The following is a 21,605-nucleotide window of genomic DNA, read 5'->3' on the forward strand; positions in this document are numbered from 1 at the left end:
GAGAAATTTCCAGCAACAGAGGTATGCAATTCACTAGACAAGTTGTAAAACAGTTAAACAGGTATTATAAACACAATAGCATAGGAAAAGCTAACTGAATTGATTGCATTCCCTTGGTCAAAGGTATTACTGATTGATGGCAATAAGATCCATTCCCACTGGAAAACATAAATTGACCCCTCATAAAATAGTTACTGGAAGGCTTATGCTCCTAATAATAAAGTCTCATGTATCTACCACTCTTATAAACTCTGACATGACTTAATAGTGCAAGGATTGAATGCATTCTGAAAATGATATTTTTACTAAGTGAAAGAAGTCCTTCGTGACTCACCAACTGATGACAACCAACTGTTTCATAACATAGAACCTGGAGGTGGGAGTCTTTTGGAAATAACCCCAGAGAAAGACAGTACTTGAACTCAGTTGAAAGGGACCATACCAAGTTCTTCTCTGCAGCAAACTCCAAGGCCTTGAATCCAACGAGCTCTTGTAGACTTCTGGAACTGTATACCTGTTGGAGACCTTGAAATAAAGCTGATTGGGGAAGTTTTTCCCTAGAAGCACATGGCATCCTATATGTAGACAGCTTTCCTAATATTGCAGATCAAGAGTTCTTTGCTATCATGAAAGGCTTATCTTTTTTTTCCTTTTTTCTCTATTTCCTGCAATACGAATTCCTTCCCTTTCTTTAGGAAAACCCTAAATAATGCTAGACCTTCTTTGAATTATATATGTATGGATATGTTATTAATATATATTTCAGAACTTAAAAGAAATTAATAGAAATCTAATAGTCCTGGTATAAGGCTATTAATCATAATTCTAGTTGTTATCTCAAAATGTTGTATGCAACAGAAATAACTGAATTTCCTTGTCAACTTGGGACCACACTCTGTGGATGACTTTGGCAAAGTCTTATGGTCTCTAAGAAACCAGAGTAACTGTTGGGTTTATGAGCTAATGCCCAAAAATCTAGAAGCAATTTCATTAATGCTAAGGCCTCTCTGTGTTCCTAAAGAGAGTCACCCTGCAACCCCAAGGAAAGAGAGGAAAGTCATCCTTGATATGCTACACATCACTGCTACTTGCCTTCCTACACTTGCTGAAAATAGTATCTTGATCTTTTCAGTTAATAACTGAACTATCACCAAATGTAGAACATCTGGATAGAGGGGATTGGTCAATGGGTACAAAGTTACAGTTAGACAGGAAGAATAAAAGCTGATATTCTACTACACAGTAGAATGACTACACCTAATAATAATGTATTGTATATTTCAAGATAGCTAGAAGAGATGATTTTGAATGTTATCCCCAAAAAGGAATGATAAATGTTTAAAGTGATAGTTATATTATTTAATAATTACCCCGATTTGATCATTGTTCAACATATGCATGCATTGAGTCATCCCCATAAATACGTACAATTATTATGTCAATTGTCAATAAAAGTAAAAAAAAGAAAAACGATCAGAGTGATGCCTGCAGAAGTTATCTTGTGCTTCCAGGCATTGTATACTCAAGATGCTGGGGACTACCTACGTGGATATGAATAATTGCTTGTATGATGTCACTGGTTTAAATCTAGGAAAGTCTTTTTACTAGATCTAGTGGTTTGCACCCTTACAACATGCTATACAGGGACCACAGAAGAGTAAGTTTACCACTGGACTTTGTTTAGGAGCTATGCAAACTTACGGGTGGACAAACTTAACTGACCTCTGCTCAACCACCACTAAATGGCCCTCTTTTCAAGCCTCCAAGGGCGTATATTGGGTGGGTGGATAATCTGCTTACTCTGTTGTTTCCTCACTGGTTCAGATCTTGCTATTTGGCCTGGCTCGCTCCTACATCCGAAGAGCTTTCCCTGAAAGTTCCCATAATACCTTCCATAATCAGAGGTTAAAGCAGTCAATAACCAAAGTTCGCATCAACCTAAAAATAGATGAATATAAGTTAGTTTCTACTGAGGAGAGGTTCCAATGGAGTTGCTGAAATTTACTCTTGGCATTAGCAGAGTGCCTGTTGTATGGAATTTGAAACTAATCTGTAAATTGGGGAAAATCTTGAATTTGCAGCCAGTCAGATTTCCCAGGGGTTCAGAGGGTAGAAGCTACTTAAATGTTTTCAGTGGATGAAAACATTTGTGTTCAACAAACAAACTTCATGGAACATTACACAGCTTTGGATCTCCTCTTTGCTTTTGCTGGGGGCTTTTGTATGGTGCTGAATAAAACTGAATGTTGCACTTATTTCTCCTCTAATTTTACTGCTACAGAAAACTTACTTTAAAAGGTGGCAGATACTGCTGTTTCTCTAGACACTGCTGCTGAATATGTTAAGGAAACTTCTCAGGGGAAAGGAACACATGATACATTTATGGGAGCAGCTTATAGTTGGTTTGCAGGCATCCCGGGTACACATGATACATTTATGGGAGCAGCTTATAGTTGGTTTGCAGGCATCCCGGGTAGCGAAAGACAAGCTAGGCTATTCCAAACTTTTCTAATCTTTATGTTTCTTTATCAGATCTCCAGGTTATTATAACTCGTGTTACCAGGTTAACTACAAAAATGGATACCTCTTTATATCAGGCCACAAGGCTGAATCAGGTCATTCAGTGAACTATGGTCCTTGTAAAAAGTAAAGTAGAGGTTCCTCTTCAAAGACTTTCCTCTCCATCTCATTAGAAATAAACAGCAACTCTCTTAGAAGCAAAATTTGTTCAAAGACCTGTGCTAACATTCTTAAGTATCTGTTAGCTGTAATAAAGAAATCAATGTACTTTTATGTTTTTAGCTCCCACAATTTAGCCTAAATATTTGCCCCAGCATGCTTATACTGGTCCAAGCGAGCATTAGGTCGTAGCCTGTTCCTCCTTATTTGAAAGTGTTTTTACCTTTCTCAGCATTCCACAAGTTACTTCCTCCTTCCTTTGTTTTCCTCTGCCTTTGCCTCTTTTAAAAAGTTGTAAGTTACTAGCCAAAGGGGACAAATACAGAATGTGAGGTCCCGTTTCAGCCACTGGAAATCAGACACAGCAGTAAGGTGGACGTGTCAGGTTATAAATGACCCTGTCTCCTTTGTTTCATGTACTCTCGTGGCAAAACTGCTGATGAGTGTACCCTTTCTGCAGAAAGTAAAAATGGCCTTGCTAAAGAAATTAAATTTATGTTCAAGTACTATTTCTTTACGGCACCGAGAAACAAGCATTTCTAACAGTCCTTAATTGCCATAATGCCCTAAATTAGATTATGACCAACTGGACTCAAATACTTTGAACTATCTGTATTGCCTGAACTTTGAATTGTTTGATTTCGATGTTTGCGGACACTCCTGTTAAGGTGTGTACCTCAGTTTATTGCTATTCTCCTCCTTGTGGCCATAACATCTCCCTGATGTGTTGTTTCCCCTCAAGAGTCTTAAATGTCTCTATGCAGCCATCCTTTGTACACCAAATGGTGTTATTACAGTTAGAATAACAACATGAAGAAAGTATAATCACTCAACTAATTTAACATTGTGACTTCCATACTGAGACAAAACAAGGTTCTGGTCAATCTCTTAAAAATGAGACGCTGAACCAAAGCAGGAAACTGTTATTAAATTAAATTTGGCCTAAAGTTGCCTCCCTACCTAGCAAACTATAATCATACTTAATATGTAAATAAACTGCAATGTAACTTGAGAGTATGTTCTTCTAACAAGTGGCCAAGTCTTGGCCAATCACAAAAGCGGAGCTTTGAGCCTGTTACAGGCTGCAAAAAAATCTGTCTATAAACGCTGCTTGCCCACTGTTACTGGCTGGAGCTCTCTGAACCTTTACTGGTTCAGGGTACTACCTGATTCATGGTTTCTTTGCTCAGATAAACTCTGCTAAACTTAATTTGCTTAAAGTTTTTCTTATTAACAATATTTAAACATAAAGCAAATAAATTAATAAAAATCATATATCACTAAGTTACAGTAATTATAAAGTGTTCACCTGAGTGAGAAGACTGGCCAAGTTGCTATCAAGTCTTCCATTATTTGACATTTCTTTCCTATGCTTTCTAAAAGTATTGGTTATTCCACAAAGGTTGCTCTATGACCTTAAACCGTCCACATGTTCACTACACTGATAGACGTCCAATGTCAAGATGGGTAACTAAAAGTCAACTCTCCCTTTACCTTCCCTGAGCCTGATTTTTGCACTGGAACTCATGGGTCACTAGACATTTGTTTTGGGTGTTCGCAGTCTAAATTTCTTTCCCTTTTAGGGGAAACAATCACTGTTCACGGGATTAAAATAATCCCGAGTTGATTATTTGGTGACATCAACCAAGTCCGTTACCAACACAGCCAAGCAGCACATATTTCTTCAGAGCCTAGATATGCACGTCATCAAAGGATAGCATTTACAAAGTCAATATGACTCACTTCATTGAACAAGGGGCTACTGGCTTTTCAGAAGAAGGGTCTGTTCTCGGACCCACACCAGAACGCCAGGCACCAGGTCCCGCTGCTCAGCAGGTCTCAAGCCCAGGCTCACTCAGCGCTGAGGATGCTGACAGCTGAGAGCCCGCGCATGTATACCCGCTCAGCGCTGGGATCTTACGGCCCAGGCCAATGGGAGGAGCGGCCCTCAAGGCCCCGCCCCGCCGCCTGGTGACGCCACGGTGACGCCAGGGGAGCGCGGGAGGCGGGTCCGCGTAGGTCCCCACCCCAAAGGCTGTCTTTCCGCCGCTACTCGCCACGCGCGTCTTCTCCGCCCGCGTCTCGTTGCTGTTGTCCCCCGCTGCCACACCATGGCCTTCGTCACCAGGCAGTTCATGCGTTCCATGTCCTCCTCGTCCACCGCCTCGGCCTTGGCCAAGAAGATAATCGTCAAGCACGTGACGGTCATCGGCGGCGGGCTGATGGGCGCCGGCATCGCCCAGGTGAGCGGCCCTCTCAGCAGCGTGCCCACGCGCTTGGCCGCCCACCCTGAGGTGGAAGCGCTGGCGCGACCGGCCGCGAGGGGCCTGCGCCAGCCCGACACCAGGGAGTTTTCACCCCGCCCTTTCCCGGTGTAGTTGAAATGCCTCGCTTCTGGGCCTGTGAGGGCCCAAGTCTCACTCCCCTCAAAATTCAGGGTTCTGGGCCGATCCTCAGTTTCCTTGTTTGGAGAATTCTGGCCGCTCCTAGGGCCCGCTGAAGGTTCCGTGGAGAGTGGCGGTGAATGCATTTTGGAACCGGGCCGTGCGAGAGAAGAATTATATGTGCACAAGGTTCAGGCATAACGCGTTTGCTCCTGCTCGGCTCAAACGGGAGTTTGCTGTCAAAGACGTGAACTGCGATCGATCAGTTTTAATTTTATTTTATCAGTTATTTTTGATTTTTATTCTGTAATTGTGCAATCTTTGTCAAAGTAGTTTTCTCTCCTAAACAGCCTCCCGGTTCTCCCCGGTCTTTCCTTCGCTTCCTGTATTGTAAAGAATAGTAATAGTCATGACTTTTGTAACACTTGGTAAAGTCGTCTAATGGAAGATTGCTGAGGTCCTGGTTTTGACCTTTGAAACAGTGCCGGCTGTGCAGAGTTCTGAGCTTGCGATTTTGGCTCTGCAGCGAAATAAGTCTCTCTCTCTCTCTTTTTTTTTTTTTTTTTTTTTTTGTGGGTGGGGGAGTCTCCCTCTTTAACCCAGGCTGGAGTACAATGGCGCGATCTCGGCTCACTGCCACCTCCGCCTCCCGGGTTCAAGCGATTCTCCTGCCTCAGCCTCCCTAGTAGCTGGGATTACAGGCGCCGCGCCCGGCTATTTTTATATTTTTAGTAGAGACAGGGTTTCACCTTGTGGGTCAGGCTGATCTCGAAGTCCTGACCTCCGGTGATTCGCCCGCCTGGCCTCCCGAAGTGCTGGGATTACAGGCGTTAGCCTCTGAGCCCAGCAGGAACAAGTCTCTTATCCATTGTACATCTTCAGGACTTTTCCGTTGTTCTGCTGAGCTGTGGTTCAGGCTCAGTTGTGCGAATGATTGATTACCTAGTTACTGTAATGCTTGTACTTTTTTTTTTTTTAATTATTCCATTTCAGCTCACATAGGAGAACCACGGTTTTCGTATCCTAGCTGATTATATTCTTAGCATTTCAGTCCTTTGCAACTTGGTTTGTTGGGCGAGGCAGTTATAGTCATCTAATTTTTCTTGGGGACGGTACTACAGTGGCTACAGTTATGAGAGAGTTTACTTTTTCAATGTCTTGTTTCCAACCAAGTCCACGCTTTCGTGCTTGCTTTTTAAAAACAAAAACAAAAAAACCTTTTACTATTAGGTATTGTATATCTCAATTTTCTTCTCCTTGGCAAGTTTTTTGCAACATTTTTATTTGATTGCATTTCCTTCTAAAATCGATATCCCTGTTATGTTTTATTTATATGAGTTCTTACAGTCTCCCATTTCCTCTGAGACCATAATTTTGGACATACATTGCCATTTTTATTGTGTGGATCACTTGACTGCTAGGTTATAGTATCCCCATAATCTATGTTGTACATGGCCTGGGAGGAGTAACTCCCTTTAACCTAAAAGTTCCACACATTTGTACTCGAAAGTTTAGTTTGAATGTGTGTGTATCCCCAGGGTCCACCAAAATCTCCCAAGGCTGTGAGAGTGAGATTTGTTGTGAGCAGGAATAAAACAATGTGTTTTTTAAAAACATTTTAACAACATCTTAGTAACAAAATATTAGGGCCTTAAGCAGCCTGTAGGAACATTGTGGGAAATGGGTCCAGAAACTTGTGGCTGGTGTCCTTGAAGACAGCAGTGGAAAGGATTAGAAACTAAGTAGAAAGCATCACTTCAACTTTTGTAGAAAATCAGGGTGCTTAGTTCTTTGAATGCTGCATCCATCATTGACCATAAAAGGATGTTGTGTTGCATTAAAAGGCAGAGGGGCAACACCTAAAATTACGGGTATGGTGTTGGAGCTTTCACCTGACAAAGGAGTTAGGAGAAATGATTGACATTAATGGAGAACACAGGCTTGTGCTTGTCAATCAAACTCTTAAATAGTTGGACCAGGGAGTGCCTTTTGAAACTTAAGGGAAAAAAAACTATTTATGCCGTAGGCTGGACACATAATGGAATTGTCATTCTGAAAGGTTATAAAGACCAGAAATCTATAAAGTGGACGACCATGAGAAACAGTAGTTGCATCCTTATGTAACACAGTTTGGAAAAGCCTCAGTTACTTTAGTTGACAGCTCCAATCCTGTAAAACATTTGTGAGCAATGTTTTCCTGTGGTTTAACTGATCTGGTTTTGCACTTTACCCTATAGCATGCAGTTCTAGGCAGTATTGCTTCATTTTTTATGCTCCTTGACCAACAGCTTTTGGCATAGGGTAAATCTGTTTTGCTTATTGAGTGCCAGAGATGAATTAGTTGATGTGTTTTGAGTACAGATGGGCTGCAGTTCAATATAGGAAGTTGGATGGTCTGCATGCTAGCTCTGCCTCACGCTGTGTTAACATGGGAAAGTTACTTTACCTCTGTGTCTCGGTTTTCTCATCTCTAAAGTAGTACTAATACTAGTACTGGCCCCGTTGGGAGAGAATTGAATGAATTAGCATATGTCAAGCGCTTACACAGTGGTCTGGCACATAATAAGAGTTCACAGAAAGTTAGCTGCCTTTATAATAATTATCTTCGGCCGGGCATGGTGGCTCAAGCCTGCTATCCCAGTACTTTGGGAGGCTGAGGCAGGCAGATCAGCTGAGGTCAGGAGTTCAAGACCAGCCTGGCCAGTATGGTGAAATCCCGTCTCTACTAAAAATACAAAAAAATTAACCAGGCATGGTGGCATGTGCCTGTGGTCCCAGCTACTTGGGAGGCTGAGGCAGAAGAGTCACCTGAACCTGGGAGGCAGAGGTTGCAGTGAGCCAAGATCGCACCACTGCGCTCCAGCGTGGGTAACAAAGCGAGACTCTGTCTCAAAAATAAATAAATAAATAAATTCGTCGTCATCTTCATTGCAGTTGTCCTTGTCCTTTTGCCCTTTTCCCCTCATATCCACTTCCATCCTGATCATAGCTGCTGAGGTAGGCCTGTAATGTTTAGATGGAGAATATTGGTCATGATTCCGTGTTCCATCTTGCTTAATCTTTAATGCACATACCCGCTGATGCAGCAGTAGGTATGTTTTTTCAGGGACCTCTGAAAGGAAGGAGAGCACTTTTTACTTACCCCCCATTTTATTGTTAAACTTTAGTAAAGCCGTAAAAGTACAATCACAAACCAGTATCGAGGTTATATTACTAATTTTCATTAGCTTAATTTTCTTGAACTTTCTGACGTAGTTTTAATGTTAGTCAAGGTGCAGTTCTTATAATTGTTAATAGTTTTATTTGTCATTTAAACGCGTGTTCTAGTTTGTGCTCAGCAGGATGGAAAAATAAATAGATTTTGTGGGAGCCTGATGCATTTCTCAAGCAATTAAGCAATGTAAGACACGTTCAGTGCTTAATTACATTCGATCAGAGCACAGGCCATTTGTACATGTGTATTTTCCGAGAGTATCTACTTTGCCTGTCATTTCTTTTGTTAGTTTTAAATTAAAAAAAAAAAAAATCCCTTAGACTGCAGGTTAATATTTAAAGTTAACTTGTTTCATGTGTTTGGTTATTATACACTTCTGACTTGGTTTTGATTACTAATTTATCTTCACTGGATACTTAGGCCAGCAAAGAAGCTTATAGGATTAAATGAGCCTTGAGTGAGGGACAAGTTGTTTTTTTGCTTTATAAGAGGAAAAAAGAAAGGAAGAAAGCTAATAGCTGTGTGCATTTCTCTAGTAATGAATCCTTTCTAAACTTTGCTTCATATATTGCATTTTTTTCGTATGAGGAGCCCAGAGAGGATGCATAGCTTTCATTAGATTACTTGTGAGGAGCCGGTGGCCTCCCTGGAAATGGGGCACTTCAGATGTCCCCCTTCAGACACTTACATGCTCTCTGGTGCAACCTTCTTTTTAGTGCACTACACTTCTTTGAGGAAGTGAGAAAGTTTGCATCTTAAAGGGGCTTGGGGGTAGGTTCTTCTCTCCCAAAGGTTGCTTTTTTTTTTTTTCCTCCTTTTTAAAAAGCAAAAAGTGCATATTTTTTTCTAGAGAGAGCTTCTTTGACTGTTAAAAACAAAGTAAGGGCAAGGAGAGCCTGCAACGTTGCAGGCGTTTTGTATTACTCTACCATGCTTGATAAGGATTCAAATAGACCTGAAAGCTTCTCCCCAGCCACTGGGTTTGTTCTCTCATCTCTTCTCCTTGCCCGCAACTCTGCATTTTCTGATGCTGAAAAGGAGAGTGATCAGAGTTGTTTCATATTTTTTTTTTTAGCTTTATTCTCTTCTTCTATGAGTACAGCTCTGTTGAGGTTTGCTTGCAAAGCAGTGCAGACGCCTAGAAGAAGTTTCAGGATCACAGGAGACAGGCCTAGTTACCTGGCTGTAAGCTCTCCTTTTGACTGTTCCTCATGGAAAGAATATTTGTACTCCCAGTTGTTACCTTCCTACTGAAGGGCATGAGATGTGTCTGTTTCTTATGAAGTTTTCCCCCCACTTCCTGAGTTGTTGCTTAATTCTTTGTTGGGCTGTTCTCTGCTCTTGGTTGAGGTAATAGGATGTAGAACCACCCTCTATTAGCATATTAGTTATTGGACTTGGGGTGAGGTTGAAGATACTGTCATTCCCAGAGGGTAGAAGAGGTAGAGCTGACAGGTAACAGAAAATAATGCTATGGGATATGTTTGGACATTTTGTAGAGCAGAAATGGCACTTCAGTCAGTCAGGTTTTGGCATTTTCCCGCCATGTCCTGCCTCCAGCTTCAGTCACTTGCCCCTTGAGTTTCTTCTTTCTTTCCCTCTCCCTTCTTTCTTCCTTATCTGTGGTAGGCACACGCACCTCACTCGCTAGTTCTACTGGGACCACAGGAAGATAATGTGGCTGTTCTCTGTGGCTCTCCCTGTTATATTCATGATGTTATTATTGCTGGTAGTGGTATTTTAAGCTCAAAAGTACAGGCTATGAGGTCCCTGCCAGGGTTTAGATGCTAGCCTTCCTATCCTGCCTTTAGGAACCTTGGACGAATCACTTAACTTCTCTCTGCCTCTTTACTTACCTGGGAATAATGAGACTCATCTCACAGTTGTGAAAGTTAAATGAACTAATATACAAGCTCCTAGAATAGCATTAGTGTATTTGATAGTAACTGTCCGATAAATATTAGCTGCTTTCACATAGACCCTCAGACCTGATCTAGTGAGGATTTCTCTTAGATTGTCTTCACTGTCTGAAGAGATTTGATATAGGGAGTTCCAACAATTCTAAAGATGTTAAGACTTCTTTATGTGGGTTGTTGAGAAAGATAATCTTAGTGTACTATTTACTGGTTTCTGTAGAGCTAAAACCACTCTACAAAATGTGACACTTTATTCTGTTCAAAGAATTTTGATTTCTTTAATTTCATGTGACCGTTACAGTAATCACCCCTGCAGAGATGGTTCCTGGGGTCAGTGGTTGCAGGCAGAGCCGGGGCCTGAACTTGAGTTTCTCTTTTGTTCTGCTGCCTGTAAATCCCCAAGGCTGAATTCAGTTCTGCCTGCAGCTCTGGCATGCGCTATATTGTGGGGAGAAGTGTGGCATCCATGGCAGAGGATCTTCTGTGGCTCTCTGGAATCAGTACATCCCAGGTTGATGTCTCCTTGGCTCTGGACTCAGTTAGTCACCTGCTGGTCGTCTCCTATCAGGGTGCTGTGCTGCCATCCTTCTGCCCATCGTAGACTCAAACTCCCCTGCCAAGACCTAGTTCATTATGTTCCCTCCCTTTTACCTCTCCAGCTTTTTCCAGAGAGCTTGCTCCTCCTGTTGCTGCAGTTGTTCTTCCAGCCACATGTACTCTGAAGATGGGATCACAATCAGTGTCTTCATACCAGAAAAGGCTCTGTAACTTTTCTGTCCAGGGAGGGCTCTTTCCTCTGCCTTCTCCTTTGCAGTTCCTAGACCAGGTGTGTTAACCTGAATTGTCATGGGAGCCTCTTAATTGGTCCTTTCAGCAAAAACTAAAAGAAAAAACCCACTCATCATGACAAACATTGTCATATTAATCTTCCTAGAGAGACCTTTGGATTTATAACTCTCCTCTACCTGGAAAGTGTCCAACATAGCAACATATTCCAGGGAGTCTTAAATATAACGATGCTGTTGACATGACTGGTTATCCCTTTACCTTTTCAGAATTTGTAGGAGGTGAGAAGTCTGGGAGAGGTTGCCTGGGTTATTATGAAACCTACACACTTAATGAATTTTTAAAAAAACTGTAACAGAATTCTAGTCTAAAAATGGGGGCACACTTTCTTTGCTTTTTAGAAATACTTTTTGAAATGTAAAATTTCAAAATTTTGAAATGTAAAATTTGAAGTCTAATAAAGGAGGCTGGCCAATTAATTTAACTGTTTCAAGAACAACCCAGGCCAGGCGTGGTGGTTCACACCTATAATCCCATCACTTTGGGAGGCTGAGGGGAGCAGATCACTTGAAGTCAGGCATTCGAGACTAGCCTGGCCAACATAGTGAAACCCAGTCTGTACTACAAATACAAAAATTAGTCAAGCATGGTGGCACATGCCTGTAGTCCCAGCTACTCAGGAGGCTGTGGTGGGAGAATTGCTTGAACCTGGGAGGCAGAGGATGCAGTGAGCCAAGATCACACCACTACACACCAGCCTGGCCAACAGAGCAAGACTCCTTCTCAAAAACAGGGGGGAGTCATCCTCAGCAGAACACCTTTTGCTAATTGTTGAAGTCAGGGAAGACAACTTGTGCTGATGGCAGAGTTCAAGACATTACACAACCAGAAACAAGCATAAACCCAGAAATGCCAGCCCTGAGAGATGCAACTGACCTATGACTTTTTTCCTTTCTGAATCAAATCATGAGAACCGTAAAAAGCAGGCCTTGCTGTCAAGGCGTGGCAGCCTCTGAAGCAGAGTTGGCCTCAGGGAGCTCTGACTCAGTCTACTTATTCTGGGGATCTGAAGAAAGTCAGAAAAATGGTAGGTAGTTTGCATAACTTTGGGATTTTCCAGAGAGAGGATGAAAACGGTGGCCCTCCTTGTAATGTCTGGGCACATGGGACATCCAGTGGAACTGTTGAGGAAGGAGATGGGAGGGATACCAGTCACCACGCCAGCTGATGTAAGTCTCATAGACTCACCACTCAAGTTGTGCTTCAGAGAAAGCTGCTTCAAGTCTTGATACATTTACAAAGATAAATAAATCCAGTGTGCTTCTGCTTGGCATGTTTACTTGGTCCTGTGGTCAGAGTACTCTGGGGCTTTGACAAGTGTGCTAAACACTTAGCCTATTTTTACAACTCTGAAGCACCCGTGTCTAAAAATACTTCCTCTCTGACTGAGCCTGCCTTCCACCAGGCCTAGAAAAGTCGTGGAGCTGAGGACATAGCCTTCATATAATTTTATTTTTCCATTGCGGACTGCTTGTCCTCAAGGTCTTACCAGTGTGTAGGTCCCTATAACATAAAACATGAGTTCTCAGTGGGTTGATTTAAATTATGATCACTCAAGTTAAACTGTCAGGAAGAATCCTCCTCATTTGTTGTAAAGATAACAGATATCTATGAGAGGAGAAAAGTAAGGCCTTTGTTTTTTTTTGTGGTTCACTCCTCCACTGCCTTCTCCATCCCAGAAAGTTGGCGGTAACTTGGGTGTTACTACATAACTCAGGAGAACAAATTTGACTTGTTTCTTTGCAGTTCTTTTCTAAATAAGAGCTTACGTTATCAGGAGAGGCCATCAGCTACAGCAGTGGAAAGAACCACCAGGTCTCATCTCGACTTTACCAACAAATGTGTTTATTCAGTCAACATTCCCTAAGAGCCAGCCATAGCCAGGCAGGGTCTAGGTTCTCTGCACAAAGATGAATGACATTTGGTCAGGAGCCTACAGTAGAGGAGTTCAGATTACTATAACACAGTTTGGTAGGTTCTGTGGTACACGGATGCAGAGATGTTACAGGGCACATGGGGGACATCTAGCTTGGGGCTGAGAGGATCTTGGGGAGTAGGCTTTCTGTCTGGAAATGATTCTTTGTTTTCTTTTGTTTTGAGATGGAGTCTCACTCTGTCACCCAGGCTAGAGTGCAGAGGCATGATCTTGGCTCACCGCAGTGTCCACCTCCCAGGTTTAAGCGATTCTTTTGCCTCAGCCTCCCGAGGAGCTGGGATTACAGGCGCACATCACCATGCCTGGCTAATTTTTGTATTTTTAGTAGAGACAGGGTTTCACCATGTTGGTCAGGCTGGTCTCTAACTCCTGACCTCATAATCTGCCCGCCTTAGCCTCCAAAGTGCTGGGATTACAGGTGTGAGCCACCGCACCTGGCCGATGCTTAGGCTTGGTTAATAGGTGAAGTTGGGGAGAAGGTGAGGCCAAGAGAAGGGCTGGAGTTGAGGGACAGATGTAGGGAGCTACCAGCCTCGTGGTAGTGTTAAGACTGTCATGCATGAGGCAACAGTGAGTGGTGTGTCTGGTGAGGAGGTGAATCCCAGTCCTTTAAGGGCCTTGCATGCCATTTGTAGAATTTAAGCTTTATTTGGTCATAGGGAACCATGGAAGTTTGGTGGAGTAAGTGACACAGACAGAAGTACCTCACACAGAATTGCATTTCAGGTGGAACATTATTGCCTATATATATGACACATCTTTTTTTTTTGTGAGACGGACTGTCACTCTGTCACCCAGGCTGGAGTGCAGTGGCACAATCTCGGCTCACTGCAACCTCCGGGTTCGACCCTCCTGGGTTCAAGTGATTCTCCTGCCCTGGCCTCCCAAGTAGCTGCGATTACAGGCATGTGCCACCACACCTGGATAATTTTAGATTTGTTTTTGTTTCAGTTGTGGTAAAATACACATAACATAAACTTTATCCTCTTAACCTTTTTTTTTTTTTTTTGAGACAGAGTCTCATTCTGTCATCAGGCTGGAGTGCAGTGGCATGATTTTTGGCTCACTGCAACCTCTGCCTCTCGGGTTCAAGCAATTCTCATGCATCAGCCTCCTGAGTAGCTGGGATTACACGTGCCTGCCACCACACCCGGCTAATTTTACTGATTTTTAGTAGAGACAAGATTCCGCCATGTTGGACAGGCTGGTCTCCAACTCCTGACCTCAAGTGATCCACCTGCCTCGGCCTCCCAAAGTCCTGGGATTACAGGTGTGAGCTACCATGCCCAGCCCCTCTTAACCATTTTTAAGGGTACAGTTCAGTGGCCTTATACATTCACATTGTTGTGTAATCATCGGCACTATCCATCTCCAGAATTCCTTTCATCTTGCAAAATTGAAATTCTGTACCCATTAAGCAACAACTCCCCGTTCTCCCGGCTCCCATCCCTTGGCAACCACTGTTCTGCTGTTTTTCTATGAATATAACTATTCTAGTTACTTCATATATGTGGAATCATATAATGTTTGCCTTTTGTGACAGGCCTATTTCACTTAGCATAGTATCTTCATGGTTCATCCATGTTGTAGCATGTGCCAGAATCCCCTTCCTTTTTCAGCTGAGTAATATTCCGTTGTATGCATAGACCACATTTTGTTTATCCATTCATCTATCAATGGACACTTGAGCTGCTTTCATTTTTTGGTTATTGTGAATAATGCTGCTTGAACATGATTGTACAAATATCTGTTCAAGTGGCTGTTTTCAATATTTTGGGGTATATGATTTTTAATGAATTGCTGTACTGTTTTCCCAGCAGCTGCACCGTTTTACAGAGCATCAGCAATACACAAGGGGTTCCTGTTTCTCCATGTTCTTGCCAACACTTGTTTTGTCCTTTTTTTTTTTTTTTTTTTTTTTCAGTAATAGTCATCCTGATGGATATGAATAGATCAGAGGTTTTTAACATTATACCGTGATGGACATTAGAGATTTCATTGATCTCCTTAATGGCTCCCAGGAGGTTGGCAAAGATTCCTTCTCTGACCTTGGTTTTACATATTGGCCTTCAATATGCATTCTTAAGGAGAAAGGTGTTCATGGCTAAAATGTTTGAGAGTCCCTCACTGAATGATTTCTGGGTTGCCTTCTCTCAAAACTGATGATCCTGATTAAACAATAAATGCTTTTGCCAGTCTCTTAAAGTAGTGAGAAACTAGGTGTCTTAGTTTCCCTTCTGTGAGAGAGAAGAAACCTGTACTGGAGAGCAGTGAGCTTGTGTGTCTGTGGCCATCTCTGATTCACACATGTGCCCCTCACAGACTGGTGCAGACACAGGGTTGGCATGACTCTGGCCTTACGTACAGCCTCTTTGGTGAAAGGTATAAGACACATTCACATGTTGGAGTGAATTAAGCACACATCCATTGTGAAATCACAGGGCTGGGTACTGCTTAAAGAATATTTATCTTGCACTGGGCAACACATAGCAACTGCCCTCCATTTCCCCTTTTACCTAGCATCACAACCACCAGTACTAGAAAGCAGTTAATCTGCTCACCAAAATAACAGAGAGAGACTTTTGTAGCATTTTTTCCACTCGGGAATTGACTAAAGACTCTGGCTATTAGCTCCTTTTTTTTCTTACTATCCTTTTCAAACTAATAATGTGATTTCTCATAATTTTAAAGTAACTTGAAGCTTACACAAACTTTGTCATAAAGGTTTCTAGCAACAAAACCAGTCATGACTTCTTGAGAACTTTTTTCTAAAATAATTTACAAATTGAGGCTTATGAAAAAATAGCTCTGTCATTCAAGTGTTCATTTCATGAGTATGAAATATCTCCCTTGTGCTAGATATCTGGGCAGGTAAAAAGTAAGATGCGATTGCTGCTCTTGAGAAACCTACTGTCTAGTGGAAGAAGTACAGGTATGAACAACTAATTGTAATGAAGGCACAGACAGCCTACCTGTCATATCTGGGATTTGATCTGAAACAGATGAAAGTTTTAATAGTTTACATACCTTGCCTTAAAGTATGGTTTCTAAATACTTACGATGTGATATGACATATAGTGTGTATATGTATCTTATGCTAAGGAAAAAGGGACATTAAAAAAGCTTATGTTAAAAAAAGATATAGGTATACATTGTACTGCCTTTATGTTTATGAAATTTGTATTTACTGGAAATACTAGTTGGCCTGCAGATAGGAGTGTGCCTAACCACCCTATATTGGGATTTGTGGTAACAGTAGCTTGCGAATCTGAAGTGGATGATGCAACAGCACTTTTGAAAAGGTCTCTCCATGCTATCTTGATTTCATCATCTAAAGTTGGTATTGGCAAAGAGAAGATAAGTGTTCAGATAACATAACTGGATATCCCAGTTACCCTAATTTGATCATTACACATTTTAGGTAAGTATCAAAATGTCACATGTACCCCAAAAATATGTACAGCTATTACGTATCAGTTTTTTAAAGAAAAAAAGGTTGGTATGGTTAGCTTTTCTATTTCAAGTGTATCATTCATCTTTCACTTCTGGGATTTCTCCTATGCTCTGGTTGGTAAATAACTTTTATTCTGAAATCAGTGAGATTCTTATGATATGAAATAGTCTATAACCAGTTAAGTTTTTATTTCTCTGTTCTGTTCACATCCTGGGGACTGGGCTGCCATTACATAACTGAGCACCCATTGGTGGTTCACACCAGCTCCACACCCAGTTATTTTCTTTCAGTATTCCTGCACAAAAGATCTGCTATATCTGTAAATCACTAGAGGCACAAAGAAGAAGTGATTACCTCTACTAAGGGTTGGGAGAAGTTTCACTAAAGGAGATGTGGTGTCCATATTAGATTATGAAGAGTTGAAGTCCATGAATTAGCAATGAGGGAGCAGGACATGTCTGGCAGAGGAGACCACATGAGCAAGGGCACAGAGCCATGAGATAGCACAGAGGAGGGAGACGTGTGGTGTGGCTGGGGAAGACTACAAATCAGGTTACTACTGTCCTAAGCATTTGTTATGTAGCAGTTATTTATTGAACAGCTATTGTGTTCAAGGCATGTGATAAATACTAAGGGATACAAAGACCAAATCAATTTCAGCCATTAAGGGATTTTAAATCTAGGAAACAAAAAACTCCAAGCTATTGTGATGTGCCAGGCACCACTGCAGGTTTTTGACTTGTATTAACTCATTTAACCCTCCCAACAACCCTGTTGCCCCTGTTTTATAGATGAGGAGACAGCCTGCTGAGGTTAAGGAATGTTTTCCGTCTCCCCACTTGGCACACAGGCTCTGGAGTCTGGCCCTTGCCTGTCTCGCTGCTGTTTCAGGCTATTGCCCTCAGACCCCCATGTCTTCCAGGGTCAAGAAAGGCATGTGAGCAGGCAGCTTGAGCTCCCTGTCACGTGTAGACAGAATAATGTGCCTTCCCCAAAGGCAGTTATGAGAATCAGAGGGGATAATTTATGAGAAGTGCAAGCTCTCTGAGAGTAGGGGATTTTGTTATGTTCACCTTACAGGGTAGGTGTTGAGTCAATAGGCCGTAGTCAGTGAAGGAATGAATGCAGTGGCATGCCTAGTGTGGTGCTGTAAGTGGTAGTTTCGGTCCATCCCTAGGGGAGCACAAGTCTTGGGTAGAGGATCAAAAGCACATACCTCTGAGAAGCCAAGTGTTTTTGTCTGTAACCTTTGATCATTCAAAGGGAAACATTTTCTAACCTCTGCATTTTTTTACCCTGCAAAGGCTTCCTTGCTGTGCAAGTTGTGGTATACTCCAGTGTATCTACCTGGCTTTCAAGAGAAACATAGCAATTCTTGTTCTGTTTGTAGCCTCAAACCAACATGTAACCAAAAGCTGTGAATGAATAATCACTTGAAGGACTCCAGATTTTATTCAGGAGGAATAACTGGAAACCATAATCATGAACTTTCATATCTGTCATAGGAAAGAGGTTGGCCTCAGCAACAATGAGGGATAATTCTTTCAAGAAAGGAATGAAGAAAGAAAGAAGTTAGATAGAAAAGAGATTTTTAAGGTCAAAAAAAAAGCAGCTGAAGAATGTGTGTAGGACAGCCTTAGGAGTTACTACACTTCAAGACCTGGGTGTCTGCTGGAGGAAGGAACATGACCCTGCGGGGATGATGTTTGAGTTTTACTTTAAGAAGATGAAACAAATATCTGTTAAGGGTTGGGAGAGCTGAGCTTGGAGGCTGAAAGCCCAGCTGGTAGGCTATTGTTAAAGAGGTAAGATGCCCCTAAACTAGTGTGGTACTAAAAGGAATGTTAAACCAAGTGATAACACTGTATTCAGTTTAAATGTTTATTTGATACTGTAACTTACCATATACACCTTTTTTTCTTTCTTTATTGTCTGTATTGGATATTCCTAATCAAGATACTTCTTTCTTAATATTTGATCTTATGGTTGCCAAAAAGATTAGGTGAAGCCATTGTTTTTCAAACTAGGGTCTTTGGGCATCTAAAACTTACCTTAAAAAAAAAAATCTTAAAATTTGCCTCTTTTTGGATGATCCTAGAATTAATATAAATGTATTCTGGATGATTTGAATGTACCAGGCATAATGAGATCTGAGATACCCATGCCCTTATGTGCATTTGTGTTCATATTATTTGTGCCAAGTGAAGCCACAGTGTCTCCTCCAAGAGCATTTTGCCATGAGTTGAAGAAAGAAAAGTGGTGGGAGAATGGAGCAATTACAGGCACTTGATAATGTTGTTGTTAGGACTTCGAATGCTAAAGAATGGAGCCTCACAATGGTCAGTACAGTATTTATATTGTAAATGTGTGTTGTCCGGATTCTTTGGAAGAATAATTAGTTATAGGCATAATGGTAACTGTAATGAATTTTCCTCTTCCAAATATCAAAAACAGTCATATGCTCATTTAATCCAGATTTTAATATCATAATTGTCTGTTTCGAAAGAACAAACTACATAACTGTAAAGTGACGCTTCGTTAAAATTGACATTTAACCTTGGAGAACTGGTTAAATAAAATTAAATGAGATAGGATAGGCCTGGTGTCTGGCATTTGGAATGCACTCTCTATGGGAGCTGGTACTAGGGCTGGCAGACCTCAGTGGGCTCTGGTTTCAGTTGGTTGTGGAGTCTTTCAAGGAATTTCTTCTCTAGGAGATTCAGGATTTTCTCTCAGCTTTGTGGCCTGGGGAGAAGAAAGGAGGATCAAAGCTCAAAGGTGGTGGTTAGTCAGCCAGGAGCAGGCAGGTGACCATCAAGGATCTGTACAGGGGATGGTACATGCAAGTGTGGCCAGAGGTCAAGGCTAGAAGAGCACTATTGCAGAGAAAGGGGCTGGAACAAACATAATCAGGGAAGCAAGTGCAGGGCTTGACCTTCAAGAAAGGAATTAAGAAGCAAGCTTTATATAAGAGTGATGGAGCAAGACCCTGATGTGAAGAGTCCCAGGCAGGAGGCCTGGTGGGGCTTGACCTTTCCTTGGGGAATGTGTAGGAGAGGAGTGTTCCCAGTAGTATCTTCAGGATAGTGTCTGGAACTTTCAGAGAGCAACAGGAAGACTTTGGAACTCAATTGGTTTAGAGCTTCTCAGTGGTTTGAGGAGATAGATGGCAACCCAGGAGTGGCTGGTGTAGGCAGGGATAGGGATCAGGGCCAACAGGTTATTTTAGGGCAGTGCTCAGCATCTGGGGGTGTTTTTAAAAATAGGAATGACTAGGCACCACCCCAGGCTAGAGGAATTCAAATATCTATAGGTGGGGCCTGGGTTTTGGGCTTTTAAAATATTCCCATTTGTTTCTAATCTGTGCCAGATTGGAGCACAGATCTTAGAGCAGTGGTTCTGAAACCTTAGCATCAGAATCACTTGGAAGGCTTGCTAAACCGCAGCTCACTGGGCCCTACTCAGAGTTTGATGCATTGGGTCTGGAGTGGAGTCTGAGAATTTGCATTTCTAACAATTTCCTGGGTGATTGTTGCTGCTGGTCCATGAGCTACACTTTGAGAACCCCTGTCCTAAAACCACAAAAGGGTTAGGGTGTTCTGTGTTGCTTTTGAGTCTATAATACTGACATGGAAACTGTCATTTGTCTGGGTAGGTGCTCTTGTTTATCAAGTAATTTTTGCTATTACTGTGACTTTGATTGAAGCTGAAGGATTCTTGTTGAGGGTGTGTATTAGTTTCACTTAGTAGCCCTGGGGCCTTAGACACGTTATTTAACCTCTCTAAACGTCAGTTTTCCTCATCTATAAAATGGATTAGGGTTGTTGGATTAATCAGAAATAGTTTCGGAAAATGCAGATTATGAACCTGGCACATAGTAGATGCTCAGTACATGGCGCCTCTTATTTTTGCTGCATTTGGCTTTTCAAACGCTTCTTTCTGAGGTGAGGTAGAGATTGACTTCTGTTGGTGTCTCAGCTCTTAGAGATCTCATAGAAGAAATAAGACAAGTGCACTAATAATTCAGAAATAAATCATGTGGCCTTCAGGTGGCCTATGGCTGCTCACCCATGCTTAAGAGTGTCTTAGCCTTTCGAACCAGTCTGGGATAAAAGTTGTGCAGTTTTTATGGTTCAAATGAGAGAAAGGAATAGCCTACCTAATATCTTGAGTCCATCTCTGTGATGGCCCATTTAGACTAACGCACCAGCAGGAGATGAACACCAACTCCATGTGGATAGATTAATCAAAGAACATTGGACCTATAATCCTGTGGATATTTTATTAAGCATCTAATATGTACCAGGCATCAGGTTTGTATGTTGTTCATGCATTGATTGCTCACTGTGGGTCATGGGTCGGGCACTGGGGTTTGTAAAGATGATTAAGACTTGAGGTTGCCCTTAGAAGTTGCTGACCTTGTGTCTTTAGGGTATGACTGTAAGAAATGATGGCAAGGAACCTTGCACTTTTAGATTGGGTTGATCTCTGCACATGGGTAAAATGAAAATGCTACTATAACTTGAAATCACTTGAAGTTATGCTATAGTGGTAGTTTATTGCAACACAATAAATTGTGACCTGCATCACAGAGATTTACCATAAAATGGAAAAATCTAAGGAGAATTAAAATTTCTCTTGTTTGCCTGTATTTTCTCCTTTCAGATCTAACCATATGCACTTTGCGTTCAAGCAGGAGTGTCCTTTCTATCTATGTCTGTGAAATGTCTACACTATAAGTTTTCTTTTGTGTTTTCTTGAAGCTTTGTGAGATAATCAAGGAAAGAAAAGCTAAAGTAAAAAGAATTTTTTATAAAAAGTCTGCCAGGAATAACCATTTACAACATACAATTGTTGCCTTCTCACTAGACCAGGTATGCAAGTGTAGGCATTTTGGAGAGTCTGAAATTATAGAAAATGCTCCAGCCTTTAAACTGAAGTAGGGAGAAAAATTGAGCTTTCCAACCATGATGGGAAGGGAGGTCAGAGGCACCTCATTCTAACTCTCATTTGGAGTTTAGGCACAACTGATCAGCATTAACGGTAAAATAGAGACCAAAAGACTGACAGAACAGACTCTTTGTAGAAACAAGACCTAAGGTCATGCCAGGCAAGTATTAAGTCATGCCCTGCAAACCATACTCTTGTTAAACAGATTTTTAAAATTAACCTACTA

General features: G+C 41.7%; 1 protein-coding gene across 1 annotated transcript in view; it reads left to right on the plus strand.

Moving 5' to 3' along the window:
* The first annotated feature begins 4,649 nt into the window (after window positions 1-4,649).
* Window positions 4,650-21,605, plus strand: part of HADH (hydroxyacyl-CoA dehydrogenase) — a 45,549-nt gene continuing 28,593 nt past the window's right edge. Inside the window, exon 1 of the mRNA XM_023219907.3 lies at window positions 4,650-4,922. Coding sequence (XP_023075675.1) covers window positions 4,791-4,922 — 132 coding nt within the window. The 5' untranslated portion in view covers window positions 4,650-4,790. The remainder of the gene's footprint in view (window positions 4,923-21,605) is intronic.

Source organism: Piliocolobus tephrosceles, chromosome 3, assembly GCF_002776525.5.
Source record: "Piliocolobus tephrosceles isolate RC106 chromosome 3, ASM277652v3, whole genome shotgun sequence".
In the NCBI taxonomy this organism is placed as follows: Eukaryota; Metazoa; Chordata; class Mammalia; order Primates; family Cercopithecidae; genus Piliocolobus; species Piliocolobus tephrosceles.